The 17,471-nt window shown below is 40.2% G+C and overlaps 1 protein-coding gene across 1 annotated transcript in view; it reads right to left on the minus strand.

The window, feature by feature from the left end:
• Positions 1–17,471, minus strand: part of zdhhc2 (zinc finger DHHC-type palmitoyltransferase 2) — a 64,002-nt gene that overhangs the window by 15,160 nt on the left and 31,371 nt on the right. The window contains exon 7 of the mRNA XM_060830567.1: positions 1,200–1,332. Coding sequence (XP_060686550.1) covers positions 1,200–1,332 — 133 coding nt within the window. The remainder of the gene's footprint in view (positions 1–1,199; positions 1,333–17,471) is intronic.

Here is a 17,471-nt window from a genome sequence, read left to right on the forward strand (position 1 = left end):
TGCAGAGGTTGGAGAACATCCTTTCCAGGTGAAAGTAGTGACCAACTCCCGTAATCATACTTGCTAATACAATAGAGATGCATTCGATGGGCTATGTATCAGATTCCATTGTAACAAAAGCTGGAGTTGTCAAAGTCTGAGTACTGTAATCATGAACTCTGACTAGTTCTGCTTGCTGTCAGGTAATCCAGACCACTGCACACAGACCTTTGAATACCAATACAGTAAGGGGACTTGAAGTAGTTCCCAGCAGTCCAACAATCAGTCCTCTGACACATATCTCAGACTGCTGAGGCAGTGTTGAGCGAGTAGCAATAGTTACATAAAGCATGTACCTCTCTCAAGAAGACATCATTCATTCAGCCACCACTGCCAGTGCCCTCTAGTGTTACCTGTCAGCTGAGATTGCTGCCTTTCATGCCAGGATGGCACAAGCTGAAGCCAGGCCTGAGACAGCCAAGGCTGCTCAAGGTCATCCTACAACAGTATCTACAGTCTTCCGGAATGAAAGTCAACAGCCTTCCACCAGCTCTTCTGTGACAGAATTATGTTGGAGAACAAGGCCAGGCATGAGACACAGGATGGAATCCACAAGCATGATCTGTGTAATATGTCATGGTTTGATTTTTAAGTTTGGTTTGGAATGATTATTTTGTCTTGGCTTTTTAGTTTTGCATTGCAGCCAAATGGATGCTACGACTGCCAGAAATGGAAGGAAAGTAAATTAGGATTATGTTCCTGGACATTACAGTGGAATAAGTCCATCATGGACAACCCAGGAAAAGATGTCTGAAAATAACTGCCGGCTGCCTCTTTCTGAGCTATTTGTCATACAGCTGGTGGCAAGGAGAGCATGCAAGCCATTCATGTTCGGAAGGGTCCCTCCAGAGCCATTCAGGTGGGAGGCACATTGTTTCTGCATGCCACTGATAGTACAGCTTTGCAATTGAGAGTCAGTTTGGTGTCCTGAGCCATATTATCAAAGGAGAGCCTAGTAACCCCTCTCTGACAGGCCACAGCAGCTGGAAGAGTGCACTGCTGTAGAACAAAAGCTTCCTGATTGCTGCCAAGATATTACGCAGTGACCCACATGAAATGTTGCACGTGATCGCACATCTTTTATGTAATTAGAATCATACAAGTATTCTTCATGATCACAAATGCTTGCTGAAATAAAAATAATAAGAAGGTTATCTTACCAAGGGTAGACCTGTTTTTACTGACTAACCAGCAATGATATCCAAAGAGGGAGGACAGGCTGATCGAAAACATTGCAGCTGCAAAGAACAGGAACATGATGTGGAACTTAGCTTGAGTATCTGGCAAGCCATTCTGGATAACAAAAAAAACATAAAAAAAAAGGCTGAAAACACAAAAACAAATCTATCATCTACTATTTGTAATGCAGCACATAAGAAAAACACTGCTGAAAATCTGAAATAAAAACAGCAATTGCTGAAAATACTCAATAAGTTTGTTGACATCTGGAGAGAGAAAAGTTTCAAATCTGCGACCTTTGATCAGGAAATGTTGTGAATGAATGAGTCCATACGTAAGACCATCAAATTGAAACATTTACTTTGATACTCCCACCACAGAAGCTGTCTGACTCTGCAATTTGCAGCATTTTGTGTTTTCTTTCACAATCCAGATTTGCTTTTATTTGTTTTCAACTTTCTAAAGGATCATAAACACAAAGGAGTAGGCCATTAAATCCCCCCAGTCTGTTCAGCCATTCATTTATATCAATTATATTCTACCCACTTTTGATCCTAATCACTTAATGTTCTCACAATGAAATTGTATTGATCTATTTTGAGAACTTGTTTGTTTCATTAGCCTTTTAGGACCAGAATTTTGAAAATCTCCATTTTTAACATCTTGTCATTGAGGGCTGTGCCTCTAGCTGCCTTTACCTTTGCACTTTCCTCCCTAAATCACTCTGTTTCACAAGTTCTCTCCTCTCTTAAAACTTACACTTTTGACGAAGTTTTCTTATGTAGCTTGCTATTGAATTTTGTTTGATAACCCCGCTGGGGAATGTCTTGGAACATTCTGCTATACTAAAGTCACTGGAAAAAGTACAACTTACGTAGGCATTATAGAGATGTGAGTTCAAGATTGGGTACTGAATATTAAAGGACATTCAACACATAGGCAAAAAGGTAAAGGAGGTGGAATTGACGTGATGATATTAAAGGACAGAATCACTGTATTAGTGAGAGAAGATCTCTGACCAGAAGAGCAATATTTAGAAACTGTTTGGGTGGAGCTAAGAAACTGCAAGGGCTGCAAACATTGGGAGAAGTGAGTTTTGAGCTTAATAAACAGTTGCTGAAAATGTGTTGCTGGAAAAACGCAGCAGGTCAGGCAGCATCCAAGGAACAGGAAATTCGACGTTTCAGGCATAATCCCTTCATCAGGAAGGGCTTATGCCCGAAACGTTGAATTTCCTGTTTCTTGGATGCTGCCTGACCCGCTGCGCTTTTCCAGCAACACATTTTCAGCTCTGATCTCCAGCATCGGCAGACCTCACTTTCTCCTCCTTAATAAACAGTTGTCAAGGTAACTTGGGGCACAGTGAAAATCAGAAAATTAGAGGGTGCAAGAAGCAAGAGGGCTGCAACAATCAAAAGTGACTTCAATTTACAAACAGACTGGGTAAATCTAATGAACACCAATATCAAAGAGGAAGAATTCCTGGGATGTCTTAGTCAATAGTATTTAAAGAAATAGTATTGTTTTCCAAAAACAACATACATTTCTATCAGGCAAAATTACCCATTAGGAAATGTAAGAGAGTCACGGATGACAAGGGAAGTGAAAGGCAGTATTTGATTTTAAAAATGCAAGTCTGAGGACTGGGAGAATTTTAGACTTCAAGGGAGAACAAAGAAATTGATAAACAAAGAGTGAACAGAATATAAATGCAAAATAGCAAGAAACATAAAATACACAGTAAAAGCTTCTATAAATATGTAAAATGTAAAAGATTAGCAAAGACAAATGTGGGCACATTATTAGCACAGCTTGGAGAATTTAGAATGAGAAATAGAGAAATGACAGAGAAGGTAAATATTTATGTTGATCTCAATTTGTGCCAGGATTATGAGTATCTCTGCAATAGCAAAAATTCCAGAATTTGTTGGGAAGCACAAGCCTTGCCTCTGAACATACCCTCTCTCATTTTTAGGGAACGGGATTGGGATTGGCACATGAGTTTCTTGGGGACTACTGGCCATTTAAGTGACCAGATGCTTCCACTGAAAAAGGATTTTGGAGATTCTGGAGTGTGTAACACAGACTATGGAGATTAGACCAGGTCAGAGCAGGTCCATTCTATTCTAAGCTCTTATATGGGACCTTATTGAAATCTTTCTGAAAATCCAAGAGAACCAAATCCACTGGCTCCCCTTTATCAATTCTGCATAGCACATCTTCGTGGGATTTATTTTGGATAGCCAAGGCCAAAGTACCTATTTGGAGAGTTGGGTAATTGTCCAGATTTTGTTTTGAGACATATTGTGGGTGGGTTGGTCAGGGATCCTATAGCAAGGGGTAAAGGTTAGTTAACTATGTGCATAAATGACAGAAAAATCACTTGCAATTGTGTCACCTGTAAAGATCTGTTAACAAGTGTCAACCTGTTAAGAGTGTCTTGAAACCGAGATAATGAGGTTTCCATTGACCAGAATCTACGAGGCCAGCAGTACAAATACTCTTACTCATCGGACTAACATCAGGTCAGATACAGGTGGAGGCAATGGTCTAGTGGCATTATCGCTAAACTGTTAATCCAGAAACTCAGGTAAAGTTCTGGGGACTGGGGTTCAAATATCACCTCAGCAAATGGCGGAATTTGAACTCAGTAAAATCTGGAAGTAAGAGTTTAATGATGACCATAAATCCATTGTCGATTGTTGGGAAAAACCCATCTGGTTCACTAATGTCCTTTAGGGAAGGAATCTGTCGTCTTTACCTGGTCTGGACTATATATGACTCCTGACACACAGCAATGTGCTGACTCTTAACTGTCTTCTTGCAATTAGGGATGCACAATAAATGCTGGCTTGGTCAGTGGTACCCTCATCCTGTGAATTAAGTTTTTAAAAAAATTTCTACAGTGAGTAACTCACCACCTGACTCCCCAAAGCCTGTCCACTATCTACAAAGGTATGAAGAAATATTTTCCAATTGCCTGGATGGGTACAGCTTCAATGACACTCAAGAAGCTTGACTCCATCCAGGACAAAGCAGACTGCTTGATCAGTACCTCATCCATACACCACTTTCATTGTTCAATCTATTCATAACCAACCCAGTGGCTACAGGGTGCACCATCTAAAGATGTTCTGCAGTAACCCATGAAGGTTCCTTACATAACACTTTCCAGACCTACCACTTTGGAGGACAAAGGCAGCAGAGATATTGGAACACTACCACTTGCAAGTTCCCATCCAAGCCACACACCAGACTGACTTGGAACTATATCATTGTTCTTCCATTGTTGCTGGATCAAATGCCTGTACTCCCTCCCTAACAGTGTTGTGTGGACTGTAGTTTTAAGAAGATAGCTAACCAGCTTCTCAAGGGCCATTAAGGATGGGCTCCAGCCAATGACACCCATATCTGTGAAGGAAAAAGTTATGGATTATAGTGCTATTCTCAATAGTATGTAATCTGTAATGTTTAAAGGTTAAATCAACAGACCTTCTCTTGCATACAGGAGAACATGTGGCTTTTTAAAATTTATTCTTGGGACTGTAAGAGGAACAAGATTGACAAGCTGTCATGGATTGCATTCACTGGGAGTTGCTACAGTCTGATGTGTTCCATCCAACAAGAAAGGAGGCACTGCTAGTCCTCGGTCTTGGGAATAAGATGGGTCAAGTAAATAAAGTGTATGTGGGGGACCATTTATGAATAATACTCATTACAGTATATCAAAGATTTAAGATAAAAACATTGAAACAGAAAACTGGAGCAGGAGTAGGCCATGTGGCTCCAGAGACGTAAATCTTTATTTAAATCTTTCCTTGTTCAGCAAGAATAGAATTCCTATTAAAGTGGTTTCACATTGAGAACATAGAACAGTACAACACAGGAATGAGCCATTTGACCCATGATGTTGGCCAAACATGACGCTAAATTAAACCAATCTCTTCTGCCTGCCTTTGGTCCATAGCCCCCCATTCCTTGATTATATATTTAAGGGGTCTCTTAATTGCCTCTTAAATGTTCATTTCATACAGCTATGCTCTGGCATTATCTTTCCTTCCACTTTCGGGTGTTACTTCAAACTTACCTCCTTGACTAAACTCCTAACCAACTACCGTAAAATCTCCCTTCGTGGTTTGGTGTCGAATCTTATTTGCTAAAGATTGTGTAAATTCCTTGGATATGTTTTACTATGTTAAGACACAATAAAAATGCAAATTCTTGTTGCGTGTAAAGCTCCCAATTTGACTTACTTCATGCTTTTTTAAAAGAATGTCACCTTCATAATGACTGAACCATATAGGTCACAGTGTCTACTTTATGCAGATGGTAAAGTGCTTGGAGCTGTTGCAGTGCCACATACATTTTGTGCAGTGAAAATAAAAAAAATCTTGCATTTAAAGAGGCAACTAGTCCCAAGCACAACTACTGATGTCACAGCATTTCAACATTGCAAGACAGAAAATTAACTTTTCAACATTTGCTGCTGTATTGTAACTCAAAGCATAAATACTATTTACTAAATAAAACAAAGCATTTACTAACTACATGACTAATCAGTTTCCATCATGAAAGATGGAACTGATCAAGTATTTGGATTCCTACCCAATATTCCTTCAGCCGCTTAATTGGAATTTCATCCTTGAAAAGAGATGAAAGGAAGTGTAAGAAGTCATTAAAAAGGGAACAAGCTTGAACAAATTAAAATAATTCACCCAATTAAATAAATACCATTGTGAGAAAAACAAAATATTGTGGACGCTAGAAATCTGACCTAAAAACAGAAAAGACTGGAGAACCTCAGCATGTTTGGCAGTACTTGTGGAGTGAGAAACAGAGTAAATATTGAGTTGATTTTGTCTTTCTTCAGGACTGAAGGTAGCTATTTTAAGGCAGAGATGATGATACAAGTTCTAAACACAGTAGAAACTGCGCTTGGTCTAAGGGGTTCATTTATCATGACACATTTAACAAAGTGAGGTAGTTGAATGGAAGGAGTTGGGTGCAGAGGATCAAGGAAGCAAGAACTAGAGTCCTGGAGAAGTGAGCGTGTTGAGATATAAGCAGGAAATATAAGAAGCGATCAGAGTCAGGCTGACCAGAAGCTGAATTGGAACTTGCAAGGGAAAGGAAAGGGAAGTCAAAGTAGCTGTGACACCATTCGACATATTTCTTTACAAAACTACCCAAGTGTTTCAGTATTTTACTTTTAAAAATAAATTATTAGAGATCACAAGCAACAAATGGTGATATAACTGTGCTGTATTAGATAGCAAAACAGTACCCATGGACCTGGATCTCCTGCCTTAGAGGAATATTTCTGGCCAAATCCAACATGCAGATTCTTCTTTAGCATCATTTTTACAAGCAGAATACAACTTACGTACACAAAGATCTCTACAGGAGGTTCCCGATTTACAAACATCCAACTTGTGAATGTTCATACTTACGAATGCAATCCCATAAGGGGGTTCAATTTTAAAGATCTGGCATACAAACATTTCTTCGTACTTATGAACAGCTACTTGATTTTGTCCTGCATTGTATTCCAAATTGCAAACAAATCAACTTGAAAATGGATTCAGGAATGGGACCCATTCACAAACTGGAGAAGATTTGTATTAGTAATTAGTTCAAATATTATAACCTTACACTGGTTGAATAGCTAACAACTAGAAAGCAAAATGATTCAAATATTCTGGAATCAATTCCATACACATAAGAACAAAGTATGGAATAACTACCATGATTCTCTCAATATGTACAGTCGGTTCTGCTATAACATGTGTTTCCTCGACGAGAATTGGCTAGAACCCAATTGAAGAATTTCGACCATTATTTGTAACTTTCCTTACCTGTAATGATTATAATGTGATTCCAGCCCCATACGTTTCAATGGTGTGGCTACTGCACAATTTCCTTATAATGCTGGATTGCACAAGAATGGAACTATCGCGTTATATCAAAACCAACTGTACTCATCAGCCTGACCATTTCTTGTTAAAGTTTAATTAACTGAGAAAGTCACAGTCTGACTAGTGTACAGATAACTCAGGAAATTGTTCCAAAATTCTTCAGGTCACGCCAAGTCAAGTAGTAAATGACTTGATTATACCCATTGGTGGTCTTCAGCATGGATTTTACCAGAGTTATTGAGAAGTGGGAGATTGATTAAAATGGAATGAATTAGAGTAAATAAATGAACATGACAATGTTTTTAGAAATCAAAATATGTGCCCTACTTGGACAGTTTCTAAAAGCAGAAAGATATACATTAATGTAACAACTTTCACAACCCTAGGATGCCCCAAAACAATCTATATCAATGACTTAGAAGAAGGGATGAAGTGTAATGTTGCTAAACTTGATGAAGATAAGTAAGAAAGTTATGAAGAGAACATAAAATCTGCAAAAGGGATATAGATGGGTTAGGTGAGTGTATAAAATATTAGCAGATGAAGTATAATGTGAGAACATGAAATTGTCCACTTTGGCAGTGAGAATAGATAAGCAGCATGTTGTTTAAATAGAAAGAGCTTGCAGAATTGTGAAGTATAGAGGGAGATGGATAATAGATTAAATATGTGATTAGGAAGGTAAGTGGACTATTGTCATTTATTGCAAAAGGAATGAAACATAAAAATGATTTGCTCAGTTATATGGAGTGCTGGTACGGCCACATCTGAAGTACTGTACAGTTTAGGTTTCATTTAAGAAAGGATATAAATGTGTTAGAAACAGATCAGAGAAGGTTTAGTTGCCTCATACCTGGGTCTGTGGAAGGGGTATGTTTTGTGGAAGATTTGGACAGGCTGGGCTTATATTCATTGGATTTTAGAAGAATGTGATGTCATCTTATTGATCCCAAGATGGAGAGGATACTGAAAGAATATTTTCCCTGTGGGAGAGACTAAAACCAAATCAGACTTCTCCCACTTAAATGGAACAGGAAGCAATTTTTTTGCTGAGGGTCATAATTCTTTGGCACTCTCTTCTCCAAAAATCAGGGGAAGAGGAATCATTCAATATTTTAGACAAAGGTTAGTTGGAGCTGTAGTGTGGCGCACTGTGAGAGATGTTGCTGAGGGTAGACACAAAGGCATGAATATGAAGTTGAGGCCACAATCAGACGAGCCATGACATTATTTAATCAGTGACCAAATGGCCTACCTCTCGTGTTCACTGAACAGTTTACAACATTACTTCAAAATGCATTTTAAAGTGCAGTCACTATTCTGTGGTAGGAAATGCTGCAGTAACTTTCCAAGATCCTACCCATAGCAATGTGATAATGACCACATATTCTATAATGACCAGGCATTCAGTGAGAAGCAAATATTAAGCAGGATATTTGGGAGAATTCATTAGTAGAGAATCAGCAAGGACAAGCTCCTTTCTGGTTGGATTTGTAACATTATCCTACTCCACATCTACAGAAATCCTTAGCTGTTAAAGGGCTCTTGATTCTGGTAATACTCTTACTGTCTATCCAACACCATTTTCAGGATTTTATTTGGATTCTTTAATGTTGATGTCATATGCTGGGCCTGAGCCCCAGTGGTGAAAGTGAGGACTGCAACCTCATTTGTGGTGAAGGGTTCCTGCCCGATTTTCCTGCTCCTTGGATGCTGCCTGACCTGCTGTGCTTTTCCAGCACCACTCTAATCTTGACTCTGAGCCCCAGAAAATCTATCCTCCTGCAAGCCAGTGCACCCACATTGACAGCCTGTTAACTCCTCTGCAAGCATCAAGTTCTCAGGGCGGCACGGTGGCACAGTGGTTAGCACTGCTGCCTCACAGCGCCAGGGACCTGGGTTCAATTCCCGCCTCAGGTGACTGGCTGTGTAGAGTTTGCACGTTCTCCCCGGTTTCCTCCCACAGTCCAAAGATGTGCGGGTCAGGTGAATTGGCCATGCTAAATTGCCCGTAGTGTTAGGTTAGGGGTATGGGTGGGTTGCGCTTCGGCGGGTCGGTGTGGACTTGTTGGGCTGAAGGGCCTGTTTCCACACTGTAAGTAATCTAATCTTCTCACAATAAATGAGAAGAGGTAGCTCCAGGCTTAAGTTGTCCCTGTACTCCCATCTATTAATTACATACTTGGGATGGCCTGGGGTTCTGCCATTAAAAAAGACTGAACAATTTGCCAGAAATGGCAGAGGACTGATATAACTGAAGAATGTTTTCCTGGAATTCCAGGAACCAATGGGGTGTTTCTCACAATCTCTCCACAGGGCACATTTTAGACAGGGGAGTGGGAAATCATACATACAACTTATGATGGGTGGAGAGTGTGGTGCTAGAAAAGCACAGTGGGTCAGGCAGCATCAGAGAAGCAGGAGAATTGACATTTCGGGCAAAAACCCTTCATCAGGGCTTATGCCTGAAACGTCAATTTTCCTGCTCCTTGATTGCTGCCTGGCTGGCTGTGCTTTTCCAGCACCACACTCTCGACTCTGATATCAGCATTTTCAGCCCTCACTCTCTCCAAGGTATGATGGGTGGCTAGCTTACTATCTACCCTCCCAATCCCATACAGGCAGGCGCTAAAATTGGCAGCCTGCTGATCATTGTGAAAAAATAATTAATGCTCACTTAAGTTATGAAATTAGATTAGATTACCTACAGTGTGGAAACAGGCCCTTCAGCCCAACAAGTCCACACTGACCCTCCGAAGAGTAACCCACCCAGACCCATTTTCCTCTGACTAATGCAGCTAACACTATGGGCAATTTAGCATGGCCAATTCATCTGACCTGCACATATTTGGACTGTGGGAGGAAACTGGAGCACCCGGAGGAAACCTACACAGACACGGGGAGAATGTGCAAACTCCACAAACACAGTCACCCAAGGCTGGAATCGAACCTGGGACCCTAGTGCTGTGAGGCAGCATAGCTAACCACTGAGCCACCGTGCCAATTATCTTGAAATTTTACCATCTTTACCATGATATAATTGCCATCACTGGCTTTATTTTTAAACATGGTCAAAGGGCGGAAACGAGGTTCATGGATATTGGTCACAGAGCGGGGTTTAGAGGAGGTGGGAATTCCTATATGCTTGGAGTACACCTTCCCTCAACAGGATGTTACTCCGACCCACTTTGACACTCCCCGACTAATTTCCAAAGCCCAAGCTCCCCCATCCCAGGGATCCGGAAACCCTTTAAGTCACAAAACATATTTTATTTCAGGTGTCATCAGTGCTCTTCCTAGGACTCCTTGCACTCACAGTAGTGCCCATTACTTGGTCCTGGTGTTGTGGAACTATTCGACCAGCCCACCAGTTTTACATGGACAGGGAGATGGTCTGACCCCCATGTGCTTAATGCCATTTGAAATTTGCTATTGCTACAGAGCAGCCTTATTAGCATCAGTGTGGTACAGAGCAGATCAACAGTACATCCAGTCCCATAAAATACATGTTCATCGCAGTTAGAAATATTTTTAAGCTACAAACATGTAACGGAAATTTAACATTAAATGGAGGATTAATATTGTTTCCAAATTCCTAGCATCATATCTTCACTCTTTCAGATTCTTCACTAGCTAATAGATTTAGTGAGAAGTCACGTGACACCAGGTTTTAATTTAACAGGTTTAATTGAAATCACAAGCTTTCAAAGCTAAATGGCAAGTGAAGGGTTGACCTATGAACCAATTAAGGCCCGAGAGATAATTACAAAAAATCAAAAATAAGATTGTGCTGGAGACCAACCAAATGATTGGAATAACATGATAAATATCACAGTCACATGATGAGGGTCTAACTAATGTAACAAATAATCCAAAACTATACAAACTTAAGATGTGGGGGTGCTGGTGTTGAACTGGATTGGAACTTGTTTCTCATGATACAGGTACACAATCTTTTATCCGAAATCTGAAGCTTTCCTCGTGAAGTTTTTTCTGTATTACAAGGTTGTTTGGCTTGCAAACAATTAACACAACTCCACACCCATTCGACCCACATCACTCAGTTGTGATTTGGCAGCGTTGGTCAGCACTGGCAGGCGTCAATTCTCTCTCAGCGCTCGTAATACTCACAGGTGTGTCTGCTGTTCAGTTAATTTAACCATGAAATAAAAAACTGTCACTTATTTTGAAATCTGAAAAATTCTGAATTGTGAAAACCAGCTGGCCCTGAGGGTTTTGGATAAAGGATTTTGTACCTGTATCATGTCACACTACGTGTAACCCCACCATACTGTTCTGTGTTTATAAAATCTTTCTTACTCTTCTGTTTTAACACCATTGCCTTCATAATTTGTTATTATCTCTCTACCTTAGTTAGTCTGTACAGTTTTGGATTACTAATTACTTCAGTTAGACCCTTGTCATATGACTCCAATACCGATCATGTCATTCCAGTCATTTGGTTTGTCTCTCACACAATCTTATTTTTGACGTTTTGTAATGATCTCTTGGCCTTAATTAATTGTCATCCCTTCACTTGCTGTTCAGCTATTTATTCACACCATTTGACACTTTGATCAACTGCAAAGACTTCTTACTCAGCCTGTTGACACTTCACTCATACTATTGACACTTATCTGTTGACACTCTTAATTATCTGGTACTATCTTGTAATTATCTCTTCATCTGTAAATTCTATGCCTGTATGCCTTCCGCCACATCACCTGACAAAGGAGTAGCACTCCGAAAGGTTGTGATTTTAAAAAATCTGTTGGACTGTAATCAGGTGTCACGTGACTTCTGATTTTGTCCACCCCAGTCCACCACCGGCACCTGCGCATTATACCTAGTGAACAACAGATCGCGAGACTGGAGTGAACAATTTTGTAACAGTGGAGATAAGATTGTATGTTTTCATTTGATTTCTCCACAAATGTATCTTTTATTTGTTCAACGAGTGTCCAAACTTACAGTGAGTTACTCTTGTCTCAGTATTTTGCAACATAACCATTGGTATTTAGAATAAAGCAATTATAATTCTCTTCAGGAACTTTTAAATGTAACAGTTTAGCATTAAAATCTAATACCAAAAGTTCAGATTACATTGTGAACAATTGTTCTAGATAATTAGAGTCAAAACAAAGATAGCATTCAGCTCATTAAAAGCTGAACTGCAGTTCCCTATCTATCCCTATTAATAATCACTGATGAACAACACCCATTGAAAAGTCAGAGCTCATTGCTAAAACTGAAAATAATATATTAAAAGTGCTCAATAAAGTCGCCATCTGTAAAGATAGGTTATTATTGTGTTGACCAGTTTTGTTGAAGAGTTATACTGAAAGGGTTTCTGGAACATTGATGGATATATTGTGTCATTAGATCATTCATTGATTTTTAAAATTTTTTTTCTGTTTAAATCAACTGGCTTTTCATGGCATTGCATTCACAGGTTCCTCACAGTTGAAATGATATGGGCTTCAAAGTCTTTGAAGGCATTTTATAATGAGAATTAAAGCCTATTATGGTTAATAATGATGCCATTCACCATATCAACGTACTTGAACTTTAAGCAACAGGATGAAACATTATGCCTGGGGTTTTTCTCTTAATGAATTGCCATTTGAGACTGAATAGGGGGTGGTAAAGTGACAGAAATCAGGCACTTATTGCTTTAAACTTTCCACTCTAGGGTTTTGAAAGAAGTAAATAACAGCATTGCAGGTACTTAAACAATATACTTCCAACATTATGTTGATTTGACACTCATTCCTTTTGATTTGAAAATTGTGCATGTCTTTTCTTGATCTAAGAAATGTGACAAAGTGAAAGCAGGAATTTATAAAATAGTCGCCTAACATCTGGTGCTGGAAACAAATTACTGTGGATACTGGAAATCTGAAAGAAAAAATAAAATACCATAAATATTCAACCCGTGTGGAGAGAAAACAACTCATGGTTCTGTTATGATAGTTCATCAAAAGTGTAGGAAGTTTTAAACAAGTGAAAGTGAGTGGAGAGAGGGACAGAAAGGATAGAGGACAGAGAGACTAAATGACAAAAGAGTCTATGTTGCAAGGCGCAAGGGAATAGTACAGAAAAGTAAGAAGCAAAAGATGTGTCTAGAAGAAGTGTTAATGCTGCTACCATGTAAATGCAAAGTAAAGGAAAAACGAAGAGAAATTAGACAGTAAAAGAACAAATGAGCAACAAAATGCACAGTAATATGATTGAACTCAGTACAGTCCAGATGGCTGTAAGTGCCTAGTTGAAAGGCAAGATGCTGTTTTCAGTTTCTGGACTTGTACAGTGTTCTAACAAAGCATAACACAAGTTAGAAGCATCACATTTTCCACTTAGACGCTTAGGACTCTAGGACTCAATATTGATTTGCACAGTAAGTTAATTGTTTTCATTGGCCTACAGAAAGTCTGCAGTAGTGAGTAGAATGGGTTCTTTCTTGATTATATGTTTTTTGAGATATATCTCTTGATTAAACTTAAAATATAAGCTGTAACTATTAATCTAACCTGGGGCAATGTTTTGAAGAGGAATAAGATGGTGTTATTTTCTGGGCCTGTAGATTGTGAAGGAGCAAAAATGGCCTTTAGTAGAGTGATATGTGCTTCTTGTTAGATTTGGGAGTTTAAAGAGAGTTTAAGAGTTACTGCATATTATATCTGCAATAAATTCTGTTGGTTGTGAATCTTATTCAATCGAATGGATCAGTTGGAGAGACAGTTAGAGGCGATGAGGAATTTGCAACAGCAACAGAATGTGATGGATGGCAGTTATAGGAAGGGGGAAAGTCTCAGATACAGTCACATAGATGGGTTAACTCCATGAAAAGTAAGAGAGATAGTCAGCTAGTGCAGGGGCCTTCTGTGGCTATACCCATTTCAAACAAGTATGCTGTTTTGGAAAATGTAGGGGGTGATGGATTCTCAGGGGAACGTAGCATGAACTGCTAAGTTTCTGGTCTTGAGTCTCACTCTAATGCAACGAGGAGTATGTCGGGTTTCAAGAGATCAATTGTGTTAGGCGATTCTCTCGTCCGAGGTACAGCCAGATGCTTCTGTGGCCAGCAGCGGAAAAATCAGAATGGTGTGTTGCTTCCCTGGTGCCAGGATCAAGGATGTCTCAGGAAAGGTGCAGAATGTTTTCAAGGGGGAGAGAGGCCAGGAAGAGGTCATTGTCCACATTGGAATCAACGACGTAGGAAGGGAAAAGATTGAGATTCTGAAGGGTGATTAGAGAGAGTTAGGCAGGAATTTAAAAAGGAGGTCCTCAAGCGTAGTAATATCTGGTATACACCTGGTGCTACGAGCTAGTGAGGGCAGGAATAGGAGGATGGAGCAGACGAATGCATGACTGAGGAGCTAGTTTATGGGAGAAGGATTCACATTTTTGGATGATTGGAATCTCTTTTGGGATAGAAGTGACCTGTACAAGAAGGATGGATTGCACCTAAATTGGAAGGGGACTAATATACTGGCATGGAGATTTGCTTGATCTGCTCAGGAGGATTTAAACTAGTAAGGTGGGTGGGGACCCAGGGAGATAGTGAGGAAAATGATCAATCTGAGACTGGTACAGTTGATCATAGAAGCGAATCAAACAGTCAGTGCAGGCAGGGACAAGGTAGGACTAATAAATTTAACTGCATTTATCTCAATGCAAGAGGCCTAACAGACAAGGCAGATGAATGCACAGCATTAGGAACATAGGACTGGGATATCATAGCAATTACAGAAACTTGGCTCAGGGATGGGCAGGACTGGCAGGTGAATGTTCCAGGATAGAAATGCTACAGGAAGGACAGAAAGGGAGGTAAGAGAGGAGGGGGAGTGGCATTTTTGATAAGGGATAGCATTACAGCTGTGCTGAGGGAGGATATTCCTGGAAATACATCCCTGGAAGTTATTTGGGTGGAACTGAGAAATAAGAAAGAGATGATCACCTTATTGGGATTGTATTATAGACCCTCCCCAATAGTCAGAGGGACATTGAGAAACAAACTTGTAAAGAAACCTCAGCTATCTGTAAGAATAATAGGGTGGTTATGGTAGGGGATTTTAACTTTCCAAACATAGACTGGGACTGCCAGTGTTAAGTGTCTAGATGGAGAGGAATTTGTTAAGCGTGTACAAGAAAATTTTCTGATTCAGTATGTGGATGTACCTACTAGAGAAGGTGCAAAGCTTGACCTTCCTCTTGGGAAATAAGGCAGGGCAGGTGACTGAGGTGTCAGTGGGAGAGCATTTTGGGGCCAGGACCGTAATTCCATTAGATTTAAAATAGTAATGGAAAAGGATGGACCAGATCTTAAAATGGAGAAAGGCTAATTTTGACGATGTTAGGCAAGAACTTTCAAAAGCTGATTGTGCGCTGATGTTTGCAGGTAAAGTGATGGGTGGAAAATGGGAAGCCTTCAGGAATGAGATAACGAGAATCCAGAGAAAGTATATTCCTGTTAGGGTGAAAGAAAAGGCTGGTAGGTATAGGGAATGCTGGATGACTAAAGAAATTGAGGGTTTGGTTAAGAAAAAGAACGAAGCATATGTAAGGTATGGACAGGATAGATCGAGTGAATCCTTAGAAGAGTATAAAGGCAGTAGGAGTATACTTAAGAGGGAAATCAGGAAGGCAAAAAGTGGACATGAGATAGCTTTGGCAAATAGAATTAAGGAGAATCCAAAGGGTTTTTACAAATACATTAAGGACAAAAGGGTAACTAGGGAGAGAATAGGGCCCCTCAAAGATCAGAAAGGCGGCCTTTATTTGGAGCTGCAGAAAATAGGGGAGATACTAAACGAGTATTTTGCATCAGTATTTACTGTGGAAATGGAAATGGAAGATGTAGACTGTAGGGAAATAGATGGTGACACCTTGCAAAATGTCCAAATTACAGAGGAGGAAGTGCTGGATGTCTTGAAACGCATAAAGGTGGATAAATCCCCAGGACCTGATCAGGTGTACCCTAGAACTCTGTGGGAAGCTAGAGAAGTGATTGCTGGGCCTCTTGCTTAAATATTTGCGTCATCGATAGTCACAGATGAGGTGCCAGAAGACTGGAGGTTGGCTAACGTGGTGCCACTGTTTAAGAAGGATGGTAAGACAAGCCAGGGAACTATAGACTAGTGAGCCTGGCATTGGTGGTGGACAAGTTGTTGGAGAGAATCCTGAGGGAGAGGATGTAGATGTATTTGGAAAGGCAAGGACTGAATAGAGAGTCAGAAGGCTTTGTGCATGGGAAATCATGTCTCACAAACTTGATTGAGTTTTTTGAAGAAGTAACAAAGAGGATTGATGAGGGCAGAAAGGTGGAAAGGCGTTTGGTATGTTTTCTTTTATTGGTCAGAGTTGGGAAGTCATGTTGCAGCTGTACAGGACATTGGTTAGGCCACTGTTCGAATATTTCGTGCAATTCTGGTCTCCTTCCTATCGGAAAGAAGTTGTGAAACTTGAAAGGGTTCAAAAAAGATTAACAAGGATGTTGCCAGGGTTGGAGGATTTGATTTATAGGAAGAGGCTGAACAGGCTGGGGCTATTTTCCCTGGATCATCGGAGGTTGAAGGGTGACCTTATAGAGGTTTACAAAATCATGAGGGGCATGGATAGCATCCTGGCGTCCAGAACTAAAAGGCATCAGTTTAGGGTGAGAGGGGAAAGATATAAAAGAGACCTAAGGGGCAACTTCCTCACATAGAGGGTGGTACATGTATGGAATGAGCTGCCAGAGGAAGTGGTGGAGGCTGATACAATTGCAACATTTAAAAGGCATTTGGATGGGTACATGAATAGGAAGGGTTTGGAGGGATATGGGCCAGGTGCTGGCAGGTGGAACTAGATTGGGTTGGGATATCTGGTCGGCATGGTCGGGTCTGTTTCCATGCTGTACATCTTAATGACTCTATAACTTCAGAACATTAATTCTGTATCCTTGATTTTTCTTACATGTTCCACATGTTTCCAGATCATCCTTCCCCCCCCAACAAAACACAGACACGCTCTCACACATAGACACAAACATGCCTCGTTTGTCTCTTGTTCACTTTGCTCTCAGCAGATTCGATCCATTTTCTCCCCTTCACTGCCAATGTCAACACCCATGTCTTTTGCTCTGGGAACTCTCTCCATTTGTTCCATTTAGTCTTCCTCCCCCTCTATCAACATCATTAAACCCTCCCACAGTTTTGAAGATCTATATTTGACTCAAAATGTTAACAGCTGTTTCTCTCTCCACAAAGGCCGCCAGACCTGTTGAGTTTATCCAGCACTTTTGTCTTTGTTTCAGATTTCCAGCACCTGCAGCATTTTGCTTTTATTTAAAGGAAT

The sequence above is a fragment of the Hemiscyllium ocellatum genome, chromosome 1 (assembly GCF_020745735.1).
Source record: "Hemiscyllium ocellatum isolate sHemOce1 chromosome 1, sHemOce1.pat.X.cur, whole genome shotgun sequence".
NCBI lineage: Eukaryota > Metazoa > Chordata > Chondrichthyes > Orectolobiformes > Hemiscylliidae > Hemiscyllium > Hemiscyllium ocellatum.